At 34.3% G+C, this 20,314-nt stretch overlaps 1 protein-coding gene across 1 annotated transcript; it reads left to right on the forward strand.

Annotated features, from left to right (window-relative positions):
- The first annotated feature begins 16,522 nt into the window (after positions 1-16,522).
- On the forward strand, positions 16,523-20,294 carry LOC120128941 (translocase of chloroplast 159, chloroplastic-like). Its single transcript, XM_039146544.1, has 2 exons — positions 16,523-17,437; positions 17,477-20,294. Exons 1-2 carry the CDS (start codon positions 16,598-16,600, stop codon positions 20,162-20,164), a joined length of 3,528 nt encoding a protein of 1,175 aa, XP_039002475.1. The 5' UTR covers positions 16,523-16,597; the 3' UTR covers positions 20,165-20,294.
- Positions 20,295-20,314: the final 20 nt, after the last annotated feature.

Below are 20,314 nucleotides of genomic sequence, written 5' to 3' on the forward strand. Positions count from 1 at the left end.
TTTTGTTTTGTCTCCCTTTTTCTTTAACCTAATTATTTTTTTATTTTTTAAATTATACATTTTATTTTCTTTTTTCTACAGTTTTTTTTAATTTGAATAAGAATTTCAGTCATTGTGACACATTTTTATCTATTCTTGTGGCACGTAATTTCTCTGCTATTGTGGTACGGTCCTGATGACTTTTTGTATGTTTTTCGTATACCTTTGCAATCATTTTAGTGTTCAATTTTTTAATTGGTTTGTCGTTTGTCACGTATAGTCAAATCACTTCTTTGGCAAAAGGTTGTTTGCTAATATAATTAAAACTCTGTAGCAAAGCAGCCTGTCAGATAGTTTGGTTCGCTCATCACTTATTTATCATTCGTAAAGCGTCTTGTTTGACAGAGACAATGAGATTTTATGAAGGCTACTGGGTTCTCTAGATGTTGGTCGTCGTTCTCATTGGGAGGTTACATTTTTCTTCGTACCTTTGGTTTAATACTTTAATTTTTATGAGTTTTTAGTGACTATTGTCTTTAATTTTCTTTATATATGTGTGCGTTGTAGCTTTGATTTCTTCCATTGTTTTTATTAATAAAATTAAATTGTTTTTTAAAAAATATTGAGTTTTTAAGGGATTAGAAGTTAGAAAAAATAAATTTGTAAAAAATAGAATAAGTCCATTTTAAAGGGATTAACTCAAACATTTAAGATTCTATTTTATTTTTTTAATTTTTTATATGTTGTATTTTCTTATGTTTTATATAGAATATTATTCTTTTTGGATAAAATGTGTATATTATTATCCAAAAGTAGAACAACAAAAGTTCCAACATTGTACACAATATCAGCTCCCAACAAAACCCTCAAAATAGTCCCTGTACACAAATTCAATCATCGAAAATTTCACCTGTATTAATCCCCCAAGACATTATAATCGGCCCCCATATGTATGCACTGCGCAATCAATTATCAACAATCCCCCCATCTACACAAATTTGATAATTAAGGTTCCCTATATTAATTCTAGAAAATTTCACTTGCACAACCTCTCAAATCAATCCACAAATCTCAGTATTCGATCTAGCACCTATTCGACTAAAACAACGCCTATTTCGTTTCTCTTATATGTAGATGCAAGCATTCCAAACTAGAATATTCTTAACACCCCAACCCGTATTCGACCCGGATACGAGTTCGAGATGTCACATTGACTTTTTAAAACAACATTCTTAACAAAATACATATCATTTAGACTTATATTAAGAAAATATGATAATATATTGTTGAATTGTGTTCGTTATAACCAATTTAAGAAAATATACGTTTTTATGAATAGAAATATACGATATGAACAGTACCGTGAACAATACCAAATGCTAAAAATTTTCCAGATTATTTAAGGGGTATCGATACCCCTGCTACAAGTACCAATACCCTACTACAATACTACTATAGTACTGCTACAGTACCTTTCGGCAAAACATATAAAACTCACGAAAATTTAAACTTTCAACGCTATAAAGTTCTCATTTACATATATATACGTTTAAAACATTCCTAAAACTCGATCAGAGCACACATACTTAATTTAACGACTTTGTTTACATGCCAACCTATTTGTCATATACTAATACATACTATGTAATCTACTTGTGATCTTACCTCTGAGTGGAGATATGTTGTTCCTTTGAACTTAGCTTTGATTATCCCGCTTTTCAGTACCTACGTGTAAATCACTTACACGCTAAGTCATAGACTTAGTGAGACATATAAAACATGTAATACAAATATAATTCATATCAAATGCATGAGCAATTATTACGATCATATCATATAAAAGCATATATCATTTCTGTAACATATACCCATATGCACATATATCATTATCAACCCGTTTAACATTTCACATTCATTATCATTAATCCTTAGAATTTATCACTCTTATACATAACATATCATGCCTTAACCAAGCAATACATTATTACATAAAATCCTATGATCTATTCCATATAACAAATCACACATACATATCATATTCAGTATACTTATAAAATTTCTTTATTAGCCCATGTACACTGTTGAGAACTTAAGGTATGTGAGTACACTGAAGTTGTGCACAACTATGCTGTCACCACAACTCGTATAAATGTCCCGAAGGACCTATCCAGAGGTCATAAAAAACCTCGACAACTGTCCATAGGTCCCGAAGAACCTAGGTAAACTGTCCATATGTTCTTTAGAACACAGGTAAACTGTCCATATGTCTCGAAAGACATAGGTAACCATCGACTCTTGGCATGTCAACTATACATCTAGCTCTCATATCATATAACATGGGCATTATCATTGATAACAGTTCACATATTCACATCACTTATTCATATCATTTCTCTTATAAACACATATCTCTTCTTTTCTGTCACGTATCATATGTACGTGTAATCATTGATCTTATATCATATGACTTTCTCGTATATTCTCATATCTCATGATCACGTGTTCATTTGATTCTCTATGTCCTTATCACATAGCTTATTCACATTCATATGTCACATAGTTCATATCACTTTGCATGTAATCACATAAATCATATCGTATAACATGTATCACATATATCTTGTCACTTATGATCATATAGCTTATCATCACACATAGCTCATAGTCACATAATTAATCACACATACATGCATTCACCTATATCACATATATATAGCTTATATCATATTTTCATGTATTCATGCACACATAATAATCACATAATATTTTTAGAATTTACTTCTTACTATAGTAACTCCGTCACTGGCTCATCGCAAGCCAATGTTTGGTCAATAACATAAGTACAAATTAAATTGCACTCACCTTGACACTTACTTTATATATCCAATCCACTTCTATAATTTATCTTTGGATCGATCCTAACTTTGCAATTGTTCCTGAATTTGCTTGTGCTTGATATCTATACATATAATATCCAAATCAATATTTCAATTATTATGATTCAATCCTTCATCTTTTAAACTAAAAGAAAACTTAATTTCACTTTCTATTTAGGGTAGTATCGGTACCCCTGCATAATCTGTTAAAACCCATAATTTACTGTTTAAACTCGAAAATCATCATCTCTTCACTTAATTCTTCTATTTTAAGCCCCTACCATACCATTAAACTCAACTATCATTACTTAAACCAACTTATATCCATATAAATCATATTTATCTTCCATATCTCCTCATGATTCTTAAAATTAAGAATCTTACTAAACTTTCAACTTTGTTATAAATCCTTTCTAACTTCATAAATCTCTTAATTAAGTTGATGACAAGTCAAATTTGACTTCCACTTCTAATTATGAACTCTATTCCAAGATTTCATTCAAGAACTCAAAATCTTTAATCTCTCATATACATTTCATCTTGTTGTTTTAGAACAAATTAAGCTTTCCTTAAGCTTAATTATCATATAATGATCATAATCCAACCTTAAAATCAACAAATAATTAACTAAATAGAAAACTCACCTTTGCTCTTGACCACACGTTGAGGAACAAGAAGAAGATGAAGAAGATAAGTCTGGAAACTTATCTCTTCAAATATGCATCACATGAGTATTATAATACCCACTAATTATTATTTAATTATTTTACTTGTTCAATGACCTATTTGCCCTTTAACTCTTTCAATAATTACCAATAACCCTTCAGATATTATTTTTCAATAAGTTATTGAACTATTCAACTTTTCCACTTTAATCACCAAATTTTAAAATTTTACAATTTAGTCACTAACCCGGTATTGAGGATGTTACAGTAAGTGAAGACTTACTTTTAAACATGGTAACCTCCTATTTCGATTATTCCTTCCAATACTGTGCTTTTCTTCGTATCCCACGCCTAGCAAGGGTCATCTCCTAAACAGCAGCCGAAACCTCACAATAAAAGAAAAGATGACTACGAGACTCTTTCTCAACCTCACAAAGCACGCACACACCATCAAACGTCAATCCCATGTGCAATAGTTTATCCTTAGTTGGAAACCAATCAAGGGAACCTATCCAAGATATTATAGTATGGCTAGTAACATGCATAGGAAACCATATCATCTACTGGCAAGAAACTCGGTCTCTCTTTGATCTTATCTCATTCCATATCTTCTTTGTTCTCAACTGCCATCAATTAATACCCGAATTACCTCTTTCAAAAGTCCACGAAGGGAGAGTATTTTATTCAAGCTTCAACTAACACATCCTTGCGGTTTAAACTCCCAAATATCCCTCCTTTTAATAACATAGGCCCTAACCCAAGCCACCTACAAGGACCTCTCATTAGCAAGAAGCTTCCTCAGTAGCTAAATGAGGCAAGCTCTATTCCAACATGTCAAATCCTTTATTCCAAGTCCACCTTCAGCTTTGAGAGAGAAAATACACTCCCAACTCACCCGAGCATCAATAGTAGGTGTATCCGCACCCTTTCAAAAGAAATGTATGCATAATTGTTCCACCCTTTTCACTATCTCCCTAGGCAACACAAGTTCCCTACTTCAAAATTTTGTAATAATATACAATATAGATTGTATCAACTACAACCGTCCAGTGTAGCTGAGCTTCCTATTCTCCTAATGCCTCAATTTAGCTCCAATGGAAGTCAGCAAACTCTGACAATCCTTCTCTGATAATTTTTTAGTTACAAGCAGAGCACCTAGGTAACAGACCGACAATGACCCAATCTTGAATCCCACACTTTCTGTAATGCGACCCAACTCTTCCCAAAAAACTCCACGTGTAAAAAACTCACAATTTGCAATATTAATTTTCAGCCCACACATGTCATAAAATTTATCCAACACACTTTACACTCCCAACACTGAATCTAAAGTTCCTTTTCAAAGATAACCAAGTCATCTACAAAATGAAGATGCGTCAGTCTCACTTTCTTTCACTTTGGATGAAAAATAAAAATTCCATTAGTTGCAGCCAAATCCAACATCTTTGAAAACATATTTATAGCCAGAACAAACAAGTATGGTGAGAGTGGATTACCCTGTCGAATCCCTCTTGCGCCTTCAAAGTAACCAACCAAGCTCACATTAAACGCTAAAAAAATCAGGGAGTTGATAGGCAAATCTTAGTCCATTCTCTAAACTTCTCCAGCAGTACCATGGCTTCCAACATTGCAAGAATAAACTCCCAACTCAAATTATTGAACGCCTTCTGTAAATCAATCTTAACGGCACAACGAGACGATAATAACTTCCTAGCATAACCTTTAACAATATCATGGGCCAATAACGTATTATCGACAATGCCACGACCCTTAATAAAAGCCAACTAATTAAGATACACCATATCAGGAAAGTAACCTGCCAGCCGAGTAAGACTTATCTTAATCACCAGACACTAACTTCTTTACCTTCTCCTTTGCAAGCCAACCCTTGGTGTATTTTATTTGATATCTGTTGAAAACATTTTGAAGTTTCGATAAAACAAATTAAGTGTTAAAGAATTTTAAGATTTTATATTGAATTATATATTCAATTAAATTATTCAAATATGGAAATTATTACTCCAAGTTTTCAAATATTTTTTTCAATCTTTACTCAAGTGTAAAATTAAGTTTTAATCTTAAAATATTTTTGAAATAATTTTTACAAAGTATTTTGAGCCAAAAATAAATTTTATTTAGTATGGTATCGATACCCCCTATAGGGTATCGATACCGATACCCCCTATAGGGTATCGATACCCCTATGAACATTTTGGTTCCGAGAAATAAGAGAATGCTCGGATGGTATCGATACCCCCCATAGGTATCGATACCCCCATGCAATGGTACCAATACCCTCTCAGGAAGTACCGATACCCTCAGGCATATAACGGTCGAAATATTTGAATTTTACACTGCAGGTACCGATACCCTATGAAGGTGTACCGATACCCTCCGCTCCTAGCAGACAAATTTAAGTTTTTTTTCACACTACAACGGCTCTAACTTCATCCAAATGGTTCCCAACGGTAAGAATCATCCCAAGGTGTATTTAAACAAGTTCTGAAGCCATTGATCAACAAGAAATCATTGAGAGACAAGAGAAAAAGCATCAAACACTAAGTTTGTGAAAATCAATCCAATTTTCTTTCAATATTCATTTTTCTTTCAAGAACACACATTGTGCTCATTTGTAATCATTTTGAGTGTTCTTTTCTTGTTATAGAATTGTGCAAACATCTTACCTTGTGAGGTTTTCTTGTAAGTTTGCGAAATTTGTGTATTTCTCTTTGGCAGAGAGTGTGCTCAAGAATTGGGGTATAATTCTTGAGAGAGTTGTAAGGTTACTCTTTGTCCTCAAAAGAAAGAACAAATTAGTGAATTTGTTGGAAAATCCTTAGTGTGGATAGCTAAGGTAGTGGGCGTAAACTTGGTTGAGAAATTCGAACAACTCTAAATCATTGTGCAATTATTTTTTATTTTCTACAAAAGCTTCCACCAAAATTTTTATTGCCAATTCACCCCCTCTTGGCCGATTCGTCGATCGATTAACTTAATAATTGGTACCAGAGCCTCACTCATTTGAAGGTTTAATCACCTCTTGAGTCAATTCGGGAATAATTACATCAATAATCAAGTCATCAATGGCCTCTAATTCAAACTCTGACTTCGGTCTTGATTCATTGCCCGTCAACAAGCCTTCTTTCTTCAATGGAGCTAATTATGCTTATTTGGAAGAATAGGATGATGTATTTCATTCAAGAAAGTGACATGAGAGCATGAAATATTATAGAAGACGGATACATCAAACCTTCCACTCACCCAAGATTGTGGAGTGAAGGAGAAACAAGAATGTTCCAGCTCAACTCCAAAGCTATCTATATTATCTTTTGTGCTCTTGGACCGGATGAATACAGGAGAGTTTCATCTTGTACAACCGCCAAGGAGATATGGGACAAACTACAAGTCACTCATGAAGGCACAAACGAGGTAAAAGAATAAAAAATTAGTCTTCTAACTCATAGCTATGAAAATTTCAGGATGAAACCGGATGAAGATGTCAAAGCTATAACAGATAGATTCTCCATGATTGTCAATAGTCTCAAATCATGTGGAGAAATCATTCCAAATGACAAGCTTATAAGGAAGTTAGTTTACTCTCTTCCAAAAGCTTGACAAACAAAGAAGACGGCGATCATCGAGGCTAAGAACTTAAAATCCTTGACCCTTGATGAACTTATTGACTCTCTACTCATACATAAAATGATGCTTAAAGAAGAGGAAGACCTTAAGAAAAGAGACGAGTCAAAGAAGGAGACGGAGAAGAAGAAGAACGTGGGAGTTGCTCTCAAATCAACAAAAGATGAGAGTGATTCAGATGAAGATGACGATGACGAGGAAATGACATTGTTTGCCAAACGGTTCAAAAAAATGATGAGGCCTATCCAAGGAAGAAAATTCAAAAGAAATGAAGGCTTTAAAAATGAACCAAAAGAGAATGACCCAATCATTTGTTATAAATGCAAAAAACCGGGGCATGTTAAATATGATTTCCCACAATTGAAGAAGACGAATGGTTAATCAAAGATTAAGCAAAAGGCTCACGTGGCTACATGGAGCGATGAAGAAGGTTTCGATGAAGAGGAACAAGAAGTAGCAAACTTGTGCTTGATGGTATTCAGGGAAGATTCTAAGGTAACCTCTAACTCATTTGATTTAGATGATTTATCTTATGATGAGTTATTAGAGGAATATACCGGGTTAGCTTCGAATTATGAGAAATTGTTTTTAAAATATAAAAATGATATTTCGAAATTGAAAAATGAAAACAATCTCATATCCAAGACCAATAATGATCTTGAAAGTAAAATCAGTGATTTGCAAATCAAACTAGAAGAGTTTGAAAAGAAAAATTTAGATTTTCAAAATTTACTTTCAAAGGTCAATAATGATCATCAAAATAAGATTGATGTTCTTAAAGTTTCTTTTTGATAAAGTTGGAACAAAACATTTTGAAAATGGAGAAAATTCAAAATCCAACTTTGTTAGAAAAAGTTTTAAAAACTACAATCATAGAGGTCCCCGAAGAACCTCTAATGGAAAAATCATTAGAAGTATATGGGTTCCTAAAGAACTCATTACTACTAAAGATAAGGATATCCTACACAAATGGATACCTAAGGGGACTAGGATTTTGGAAACTAATGAATATGGACCCAAAAAAATTTGGGTACCAAAAATAAAAAATTAATCTATGTTTGTAGGAAAAGAAGCAATGCTACAAGGAAAGGGAAAAAATTCAAATTCATGGTACCTTGATAGTGGATGCTCAAGACACATGACCGGAGACAAGAGCCGGTTCATTGAGTTCATCGCCAAAATAGAGGAGAGGTGACTTTTGGTGATAACTCAAAAGGTCACATTGAAGGTATAGGTACAATAGGTAATACCTCTTCCATACAAATTAAAAATGTTTTATATGTGAATGGATTAAAGCATAATCTTTTGAGTATTAGTCAATTATGTGATAAGGGAGGCAATGTCATGTTTGAAACTAATGGTTGTAAAATTATTGACATTGCATCTAATCGAATTATGCTTGTTGGTCATAGAATAGAAAACATTTACATGGTGCATTTAGATTCCATAGATATGATTAATTTATGCCTAGTTGCTAAGGATGAGCATGATAGTTGGTTATGGCATAGGAGACTAGGACATGCTAGTATGAGTGTTTTGTAACGACTAATTCAAGGAGATTTGGTTTGAGGGTTACCTAAGCTTAAATTTGATAATGACAAAATCTGTGATGCTTGTGCTAAAGGAAAACAAAAGCGAATTTTTTTAAATCCATTAATGACGTATCCACTAGTAGAGTATTACAATTGATCCATTTAGATCTTTTTGGGCCATATAGAACTACTAGATTGGGTGGAAAACAATATGCATTTGTATTGGTAGATGATTATTCTAGATATACTTGGGTTCTATTTTTAAGTACTAAAGATGAAGTATTAGAAAAATTCATCACGTTTTCAAAAGTAATCCAAAACGAAAAAGGTTACTCTATAACTAGTGTTAGGAGTGATCATGGAACTGAATTTGAAAATCTTGGATTTACTGAATTTTGCAATTCTAATGGTATTAGCCATAATTTTTCAGCACCTAGAACCCCTCAACAAAATGGAGTTGTTGAGAGGAAAATCAAACTTTAGAAGAAATGGCTAGAACCATGCTTTGTGAAAATAATTTGCCAAATATTTTTGGGCGGAAGCCATAAATACCGCTTGTTATGCTATTAATCGAGTAATGATTAGACCTATTTTGAAGAAAACTCCATATGAACTTTTTAAAAATAAAAACCTAACATTAGCTATTTTCATCCTCTTGGATGTAAATGTTTTATTCTAACATCGGTAAAGACAATCTTGGCAATTTGATGCTAAAAGTGATAAATGAATTTTTCTGGGTTATTCCTTAAATTCTAAAGCTTATCAAGTATTTAATAAACAACTTTAGTTGTAGAAGAGCCTATACATGTTGTTTTCGATGATAATCCCCTTCCGAGGAATGATTCTTGTGTTGATGATGATGTAGGTATTATACAAGCAAATGACGTTAGAAATGATGTTGGAGAATAATCATCAAAGGAAGAAACGAAAGATAAGGAAACTCATGATCCCCTCGAGAATCCAACCATTGAAGAAAGGGAAGTCTCTTACCACAGGGAATACAACTATGTCAAGGATGGTGAAATAATAGGTGATCCATCCAAAGGGGTAACAACCCGATCTTCTCTTAGAAATATTTGTAATTATGTTGCATTTATCTTATGCATAAAGCCTAAGAATATTAAAGAAGCATTAAATGATGAACATTGGATTATGGCTATGCAAGAAGAGTTAAATCAATTTGAGAGAAGTAAAGTATGGACATTAGTTAAAAGGCCTAGTAATAAATCTACTGTAGGTATTAGATGGGTATTTAGAAATAAGCTTGATGAAAGTGATAATATAGTAAGAAACAAGGCTAGACTTGTTGCTCAAGGGTACACTCAAGAAGAGGGCATAGACTATGATGAAACATACGCTCCCATAGCTAGCATGGAAGTAATTAGAATGTTATTAGCATTTGCATGCTTCAATGAATTCAAACTTTATCAAATTGATATTAAAAGTGCATTTTTAAATGGTTTTATAAAAGAAGAAGTGTATGTGGAACAACCTCCAGGTTTTGAAGATTCAAAATTTCCGGATCATGTTCTTAAATTGACAAAAGCGCTTTATGGTTTAAAACAAGCTCCTAGAGCTTGGTATGAAAGATTGTCAAATTTTTTAATCGAAAAAGGTTTTTCAAAAGGGAAGGTTGACACTACATTATTTTTGAAGCATAAATGTAAAGATTTTTAGTAGTTTAAATTTATGTTGATGATATAATATTCGGTTCTACTAATGATATTCTTTGCCAATAATTTTCTAAGCTAATGCAAAGTGAATTCGAGATGAGCATGATGGGGGAGCTCTCATTTTTCTTGAGACTCCAAATCAAGCAAAAAAAATATGACATCTTCATCAATCAAGCTAAGTACGTCAAAGATATGCTCAAGAAATTTGGATTGAAAAAATGGGAAACTTATGCCACTCCAATGAGTTCTTCTACAAAGCTTGACTTGGATGAAAGAGGTAAATATGTGGATGTTAAATTATATAGGTCAATGATTGGCTCTTTGCTTGTAATATGTGGATGTTAATTATATAGGTCAATGATTGGCTCTTTGCTTTATCTAACCGCAAGTAGATCGGACATTATGTTTAGTGTTTGCTTATGTGCTAGATTTTAATCATATCCTAAGGAATCACATTTACTAGCGGTTAAGAGGATCTTTAGATACCTTAAGGACAATCATAGTTTAGGACTTTGGTATTCTAGAGACTCTAGTTTTAGATTGCATGCCTTCTCTGATGCGGATTATGGAGGATGCAAATTAGATAGGAAAAGCACCTCCGGTACTTGCCAATTCCTTGGAAATATGTTGATTTCTTGGTTTTCAAAGAAACAAAATTGTGTTGCATTATCTACCACTGAAACGGAATACATTTCAGCCGGTAGTTGTTGTGCACAAGTTTTATGGATGAAATAACAACTTTTTTATTATGGAATTGAAGTAGGTACCATTCCCATCAAGTGTGACAATACTAGTGTTATTTGTTTCAGTAAAAATCCCATCAAACACTCTAGAACTAAGCATATTGAAATTAGACATCACTTCATTAGAGACCATGCCACTAAGGAAGGTGTAGTTCTAGAATTTGTTGATACTTTGCATCAATTAGCGGATATCTTTACAAAACCTTTAGACAAAGAAAGATTTTGGACACTTAGGAGAGAATTAGGTTTAACTGACCTGTTTTCACTTAGTGTTTAAATCATTTTAATACTTTTAAGAATAAATGAAAAATGCTTTTGGCTTAGACGATAATGGATTATATAATGAAAAACAAATCGTAGGTTCCCGTTACAAGGTTAGATCGAGTGCGAGTGTCTTAGATCATCACGATCGATTTCTTTCTTATGATCTCTTGGTGGTTTAGACCATCCGGAGGAAAATACTCCACTCTTAGAGCCTTAGATTTATGGTGGATACATTGTATCCAGAATAATAAGAAAATTAACCTACCTCAGATTATCTTTTCTGCTCTTGTTGACACCGTGAATATCGTTCCTAATAAGAAAATTTGTCCAAGTCTAATTTACGGTTGTCTACTGAGTAACTTGTTTAAAAAGGCCGAGCTTAGGGTACAGCTTGATGTAGCCATCCATCTCAAAAATCAAATTAATCTCCTTTCCTTAACGAGATCGGGATGGACAAAGGATATGGAAACCAGTGAATGGGTTCGATCCTCTGAGCAAACTCCAGGAGTTAGTTCTTCACGAGCTCCACTGACAACAGACAACGATCCCTAGCTTCAACAACTAATGCAAGATATTGATGAGGCCGACGATGAGCCAGAGCAGCCCGAGGAACAAGAACGACAAGCGAATCAAATACCTCCATATTTTCAATATTTTATGGAGACATTCGATTTCTGATATGCATCCATGGATTCACGCTTAACTTCCATAGAGTCTCATTTATCTGCTTTGGGAGCTCAACAATTAGAGAATCAACAAGAGATTCGAGCTAACCATGAAGCAATGAATAACCGATTCAATGCTATGGACGATAGACTCGATGCACTTACACAAGATGTGGCTAATATATGGGCACATCTATCTCCTCCCGATCCTCCTACGGATGCTTGATAATATCTTTGCTTTAGTTGTCTTGGATTGAACTTAGAACTTATTGTTTTAACATTTTGATGCTTATGAATATTTGAATTTGTGAATGTTTAAATTTGCTTTGAATATTTGTGATTTGAATTTGTTATGGATATTTTGGATGTTTGAGTTGGTAATTGTTGGTTTGAATGTTTTTATTTGAATATCGATCTTAAATGTCTCTTTCTTTTGATTCATTTTAGTACTAATGACCAATTTACCATTTCACTATATTTATGAATATTGAATTATGAAACTATTGGCTAACCTTTCTCTTGATTTTGATCTTAGCAGCTTAAGCTTTATCTAATTAAAATCAATTGACAAAAACTTGTTTTATAAACTTTTTAGAGTCTTCTTTTTGATTTAACAAAAAGGGGGAGAAATGTTCGAGTAAGGGGATTGTAATTTTTCAAACTTGATTTCAAAAATGATTTTCAAATTAGAAAATCTTAAAATTACTAAAATGTTTTGTTATATCAAAAAAGGGGGGAGATTGTTGAAAACATTTTGAAGTTTTGATATAACAAATTAAGTGTTAAAGAATTTTAAGATTTTATATTGAATTATATATTCAATTAAATTATTCAAATATGAAAATTATTACTCCAAATTTTCAAATATTTATTTCAATCCTTTTTGAAATAATTTTTACAAAGTATTTCGAGCCAAAAATAAATTTTATTTAGTATGGTATCGATACCCCCTATAGGGTATCGATACCCCTATGAACATTTTGGTTTCAAGAAATAAAAGAATGCTCGGATGGTACCAATACCCCTCATAGGTATCGATATCCCCATGCAATGGTACCGATACCCCCTCAGGAGGTATCGATACCCTCAGGTATATAACAGTCGAAATATTTGAATTTTACACTGTAAGTACCGATACCCTATGAAGGGGTACCGATACCCCCCGCTCCCAACAGACAAATTTAAGTGGGTTTTTACACTACAACGACTCTAACTTCATCCAAATGGTTCCGAACAGTAAGAATCATCCCAAGGTATATTTAAACAAGTTCTGAAGCCATTGATCAACAAGAAATCATTGAGAGATAAGAGAGAAAGCATCAAACACTAAGTTTGTGAAAATCAAGCCAATTTTCTTTCAATATTCATTTTGCTTTCAAGAATACACATTGTGCTCATTTGTAATCATTTTTGAGTGTTCTTTTCTTGTTCTAGAATTGTACAAACATCTTACCTTGTGAGGTTTTCTTGTAAGTTTGTTGAATTTGTGTATTTCTCTTTGGGAGAGAGTGTGCTCAAGAATTGGGGTATAATTCTTGAGAGAGTTGTAAGGTTACTTTGTGTCCTCAAAAGAAAGAACAAATTAGTGAATTTATTGGAAAATCCTTAGTGTGGATAGCTAAGTTAGTGGACGTAGACTTTGGTTGAGAAAGTCGAACCACTCTAAATCGCTGTGCAATTATTTTTGATTTGCTTCAACTAACATCTTCACATGTTCACATATTACATTCGAGTCCAATTATCGGTGGTCATGTTGGATGGAATTTTGTAAACATGTGTGATTGCCATTGTACTTTGTGATCACCCAAGTATTTTTCCTTTGAAGTTTAGACATTCAGATCTTCTAATTACACTTTTCTCCATATTTAACGGATTTTACAAATAAATTTATCGGGTTGGATTCTACAACAACAAAGTCCATGTGATTTTTGATGTAATACTCTTTAATTGAAATGCAACTTCCTCTTTTTCATTAAATTAAATCTGAACCGATAAGTCAGGAGAGTTACCCGCAACCATATCCAGAAATATAGGTGCCCTCATCGCATCGCAATATACTACGTTCATGTGAGCGGGAGGTTGATTGAATGTAATTACGTCATCATTAGAAATAAATTTACTGCCACCAAAAATAGGGTCATCACCAATCAAATCGATATTCTCTTCATCATCTTCGCTAGAATCGACAAGTGGTTCCCCCATCGACCTAAAAGGTTTTCAACTTCAACATTAGCATTTGGATCAACATGTGCGTATGTCGAAGGGTAGCCATATGGATGAAATGCACTCGATGTCCCTCTACAGAAACTCATTTTAGATGAATTTCCAAATACGTTTTTGGATGAGCCAGGAACATCATATATCTCGCGCACCTCATCATATAACTCAATAATTTGAGTATTTGTTGATTCATGTACTACAATCATGCTTACAACATCATTATCATCTCGAAGAGATGTAGAATATTTAATTAGATTGTAACATGTCTTCCACTTGTACCACAAACCATCAATCTCACCTCCAATTTTCATTTTTATCATCTCATGTAAATGTTGAACCGTGATTTTCCTTTTAAACATCATGTTCATAGGGCTTTCAGATTCAAATACAACCCCAACATCAGTTTTCCAAATTTTTTTCATTGTAATGGCCAATCGCTAAAAACTTATCACTCATTTTCTCAGCATGTTCAAAAACAAATATACTATTAACATACTTAATTTCAACTAATAAATGATAAATAATTTAAAAATACTACTTGAAAACCACTAAAATTCTAAACAAATATAATACATATTATCACTAAAATTTTAAACAAAACTAAGCCAACTTACTTGTTTAAACAAAAAAAATTCAACCAAAACTACTGAAATTACATGCGTAAAATTAAAATTATATCTATAATCATATACAATCTAAAAATTAAAAAAAAAACTAGACAAGAAATATAATATTACTTAAATAAAAATAAAAATACTAAATCTAACTTACTATTTTCTCTAAGTTTTTTTTTTTTGCTTTTCCTCCCCTCTTTCTTCACTATATATATTTTTCTCACACTTTATCTTCAACTTCACCTATTTAATACCAAAAATCAACTCTCTCAACAAAATTCCCCCCTCCTTATCTACCTCTATCATCTACCCCTAAATAATATCTTATATTTTATAAATTTATCAACAACAAAAAAGATTTATCTACACTAAAATTTGGAGCTAGTTTAATGAAGTAAAAATTTCCTTATTAAAGTAAATTTTTAATTTAGCTGAATAGTTAAATATAATAAAAAATCCCTCCCAACCCGTTCTTGTATTTTTCATTGAACTCATCTTTCAATGTACACATCTAAAACCCTATATATTCCCTAAACAAGAGCTAAAAATGGAATGCTTGGCGAATCCCTCCGACATGATCATTTAATCCCTTCTTTTAAAAAAATGAATCTAAATAGTTTTATACTACTATAAATTAATCTATTATAAAACTATCAAACATGTTTTCATACTTTTATTCTAGAAAATAAAATTTTGTTTTTATTTACTTGCATCTTTTACGTTTTTATGACTTTTTTTTTTAATTTTTCATATCATATCTTCACACCATGGGTTTTATAATTAAATTCATTTTAAATATTAGGGTAAAGAAAGATAAATAATCTTCGACTATAAGATGTTATTTAATTGAGTCTCCCGACTATAAGATGGTTTGAACACTATGTATGATGAGAGTGAACATTCAATATTAAATGATTATAAATTATCTTAAAGCATATATTATCTTATACTTATCTAAATTTTTAATAAAAAAAACTCATAATACTACTTTAATTTAGAAGATTATGAGATATTTACTTCTTTTAATGATGATCATTTCTTTAAAAAAATTACTTCTTTTAATGGTTATCATTTCTTTATAATATAATTACTTTCTTGTAATGGTTATCATTTCTTTAATATTATTAATATAAAATTCTTGTGAAAATCTAGTTAACTTGTAAAAAAACGAAATGAATTAGTAAATAAACATATATTAGTAATATATTAATAGATTTACATAATATATTAAATTTTATAATGTGTGAAAAAAATCTAAGAATGGCTTGTTTTATAATTTAATATTAATAATAGATTAATAACTAGTAGTTATTAGACTAATTAATTTTAATGTCCATTAAGCATATAACTAGTAGTTATTAGACTAATTAATTTTAATGTCCATTAAGCATATATATTTGTAGATAAGACATGGAAAAATAAAATGAAAACCATTTTCGATGAAAATTATAAAGTCACAACGCTTATTAAAAAAAAATTATAAAGTCACAACGCTTATTAAAAAAAAATTATAAAGTCATAAATAATTCTAAACAGATAATACGGTAAATTACGAACTTACAAAACCCTTGGCTTTCACTCCACCTTATCTTTTCCTCCTCCTTATAGTCTGGTATTTCACGCATTCGAGTAACCCAATCCGAATTTTGCTTTCTAGTTCCGTTAGCGAACATGATTTGAAAGCCGATGAAAATGGTATAACTGGTGATAACGAGAAAGATGTGGGGATGTTTGAAACAGCACCACAGAGGCCATTTGTGGCTGACCCTTTTGTTAGCGATGTTAGCGATGCCCCTTTTGATGGTTCTGATGGTTCGAATGAGATTTTGAAAGACGACTCGCTTGAGGGTGGTGATAATGGTTTTGAGGAATTCAGAGGCAAGGAGTCGATGGAAAAGCCTGATATTGGAAGTGTTGTTAATGGGGATATGGAGGACAAGGTGGAAATGGGCTCCGTTGGTGAAACTAACCAATCTGTTTCATCAATGGAAAGCGGAGAGGAAGGTAGAATTGGGATGGTTGAGAACAATTCGGTCACAGATGGTGGAGCCAAGCTTGTCAATCCTATGATTGCCGAAGAAGGGGATTATAATGTAGTTGAAGCCGATGTTCCGAAGTTTTCCAGTGGAGAGGAGTTGGCTGTTGATGCAACACCTTTAACTGGAGATGCTTTGGGCATTAAGACAAATGAGATTAAGGAGGTAGAGGTAGTTCCAGTTGCTGGGAATGCGGGCTTGAACATTGGTTTTAATCAGCTTAGTCATGATAAGGCGACCAATGGAATTGAAACTTCCAAGGTCTTGGCCCCTGAGAAGACTTCAGAAACTGATGCTGAGAGGAAAGCTGATGCTGCTGGTGGGAGTCTGCTTGGTAAAGATGATTCTGGAACCGAGTTGAATGACCTCAACGAGGAGACGGGTATAGATATGTTGGAACAAACATCTCCTAATAAAATAGATGGAGGGGGTAGAGATGGAATTCAGCCAGTGGATCATTCTCCTCAACCTACTGAAATCATGGCAGCTCATGAAATGGAGAATTCTGATAGTGGTTCTCAAAACAAAAGATTGGTAACCATGGCAGTAGAAGAATCTCATTCACCAAAGTCTGTGGAACAAACTACTGTTTCTGAAGAAGTTAGTTTTGAAGGTGAAATTGAAGAGAAGCATCGTCAGAGTGAAGGCCTTGCAATTGGAGGCTCAGATTCTGATGGAGAGACTGAAAGTATGTTCTTCGAGGATGCCGAAGCTGCTAAGCAATTCTTGGAAGAGCTAGAGAGAGGATCTGCCATTGCTTTTCACTCTGGTGCTGATACTTCTCATGATCATTCTCAGACAAATGATGGTCAGATTGCCATTGATTCTGATGAAGAAGGGGATACTGATGAAGAAGGGGAGGGGAAGGAGTTATTTGATTCTGCTGCTTTGGCTGCCCTCCTGAAAGCAGCAACTGGTGGTGGCTCTGATGGCAGTAACATTACTATAACTTCTCAAGATGGTTCCAGACTTTTCTCTGTTGAACGCCCTGCAGGTTTAGGATCCTCACTGCAAAATGCAAGATCTGCATCTCGACCAAACAGGCCCAACATATTTAGTACTGCTGTAACAAGTCAGAGAGACTCCAGCAACTTGAGTGAAGAAGAAAAAATAAAATTGGAAAAGTTACAGCTTATAAGAGTCAAATTCCTGAGACTTGTTCAGAGGCTCAGGCTTTCAACAGAAGATTCTATAGCAGCACAAGTTCTTTATAGACTGGCACTTGTTGCGGGGAGGCAAACCAGTGAACTGTTTAGCGTTGATTCTGCTAAGAGGAAAGCTCTGGAGCTTGAAACAGAGGGTAAAGATGATTTAAGCTTCTCCTTAAACGTACTTGTGCTTGGGAAGATTGGCGTGGGCAAGAGCGCCACAATAAATTCAATCTTTGGTGAGGTGAAGACCTCAATTGATGCATTTGAACCTGCCACAGCAGTTGTGAAAGAGATTAAAGGAATGGTAGACGGTGTTAAATTGAGGATCATTGATACCCCAGGTTTGAGATCTTCAGCCATGGAGCAAGGTGCCAATCGCAAAATCCTGGCTTCTATACAACAATTCATAAAGAAGTGTCTCCCTGATATTGTTGTCTATGTCGACCGGTTGGACAGCCAGACCCGGGATCTTAATGATCTGCCATTGTTAAGGTCAATCACTAATTCTCTTGGCTCCTCTATCTGGAAAAATGCCTTAATTGCTTTGACTCATGCTGCTTCTGCACCCCCTGACGGACCATCTGGTTCACCTTTGAGTTATGAGGTGTTTGTTTCCCAACGTTCCCATGTTGTTCAGCAGTCTGTTGCTCAGGCTGTTGGCGATCTACGCATGATGAATCCAAGTTTGATGAATCCTGTTTGTCTTGTTGAAAATCATCCGTCATGCCGAAAGAATAGAGATGGCCAGAAGGTTCTTCCTAATGGTCAAACTTGGAGGCCTCAACTATTGTTGTTATGCTACTCTATCAAAGTCTTATCTGAAGCAAATTCTCTCACCAAACCTCAAGATCCATTTGACCATCGGAAGCTCTTTGGTTTTCGTGTTCGATCTCCTCCTCTTCCGTACTTGTTATCTTGGTTGTTGCAGTGTCGTAGCCATCCTAAACTCTCCACTGATCAGGGTGGTGAGAATGGTGACTCAGATATTGATATGGCTGATTTATCTGATTCGGATCAAGAAGAGGACGAGGATGAGTATGACCAGCTCCCACCATTCAAACCTCTAAGGAAAGCGCAGCTTGGTAAGCTTACCAAGGAGCAAAGGAAGGCATATTTTGAGGAGTATGATTACCGTGTGAAGCTCCTCCAGAAAAAGCAGTGGAGGGAGGAGCTGAGGAGAATGAGAGAGATGAAGAAAGGAAAGCCTGCCGTTGATGAATATGGTAACATGGGGGAAGATGTTGATCAGGAAAACGGTGGCCCGGCTGCTGTACCAGTTCCATTACCTGATATGGTCCTGCCACCTTCCTTTGATGCTGATAATCCAGCGTACAGGTATCGGTTCTTGGAACCAACTAATCAGTTCATGGCGAGGCCAGTTTTGGACACACATGGTTGGGACCATGATTGTGGCTATGATGGTGTTAATGTTGAACATAGTCTAGCAATTGCCAGCCAGTTTCCTGCTGCAGTGTCTGTGCAACTCACCAAGGATAAGAAAGAGTCTAACATCCATTTGGATTCTTCGGTTTCTGCCAAGCATGGTGAAAATGGATCAACCATGGCTGGCTTTGACATCCAAAAAGTTGGAAAGCAATTAGCGTATGTTGTAAGAGGGGAGACCAAATTCAAAAATCTCAAAAGGAACAAAACAGCAGCGGGATTTTCTGTCACTTTTCTAGGTGAGAATGTTGCAACTGGACTCAAACTCGAGGATCAGATTGTTGTTGGAAAGCGGCTTATGTTAATTGGTAGCGCTGGGACTGTGAGGTCTAAAGGTGATGCAGCATATGGAGCCAATCTAGAAATGCGGCTCCGAGACGCAGATTTTCCAATCGGCCAGGATCAATCCTCTTTGGGTTTGTCTCTAGTCAAATGGAGAGGGGACCTGGCATTGGGTGCCAATTTTCAGTCTCAGTTCTCTGTGGGACGGAGTTCAAAAATAGCAGTTCGTGCTGGATTGAACAACAAGATGAGCGGACAGATAACTATTCGAACAAGCAGCTCGGATCAACTTCAGCTTGCACTTGCTTGCATTCTTCCTATTGGCATGGTAGTTTATAAAAAGATCAGACCTGGGGTTAGTGACAACTATTCGACGTATTAGTTCATTCGATCAGATATTTTGAGGCACACTGCTTAGCTTACTTTAATATGCTTTAGATTACTTTTGAGCAATAAGTACTGCTTCGTTGAGATATCCATTTTTATTGTTTAATAAATGTTGTCTGAACATGGTAAGCTGTTGCTTTTATGA

This window comes from Hibiscus syriacus, unplaced genomic scaffold, assembly GCF_006381635.1.
Source record: "Hibiscus syriacus cultivar Baekdansim isolate YM2019G1 unplaced genomic scaffold, ASM638163v2 tig00110482_pilon, whole genome shotgun sequence".
Lineage (NCBI taxonomy): Eukaryota > Viridiplantae > Streptophyta > Magnoliopsida > Malvales > Malvaceae > Hibiscus > Hibiscus syriacus.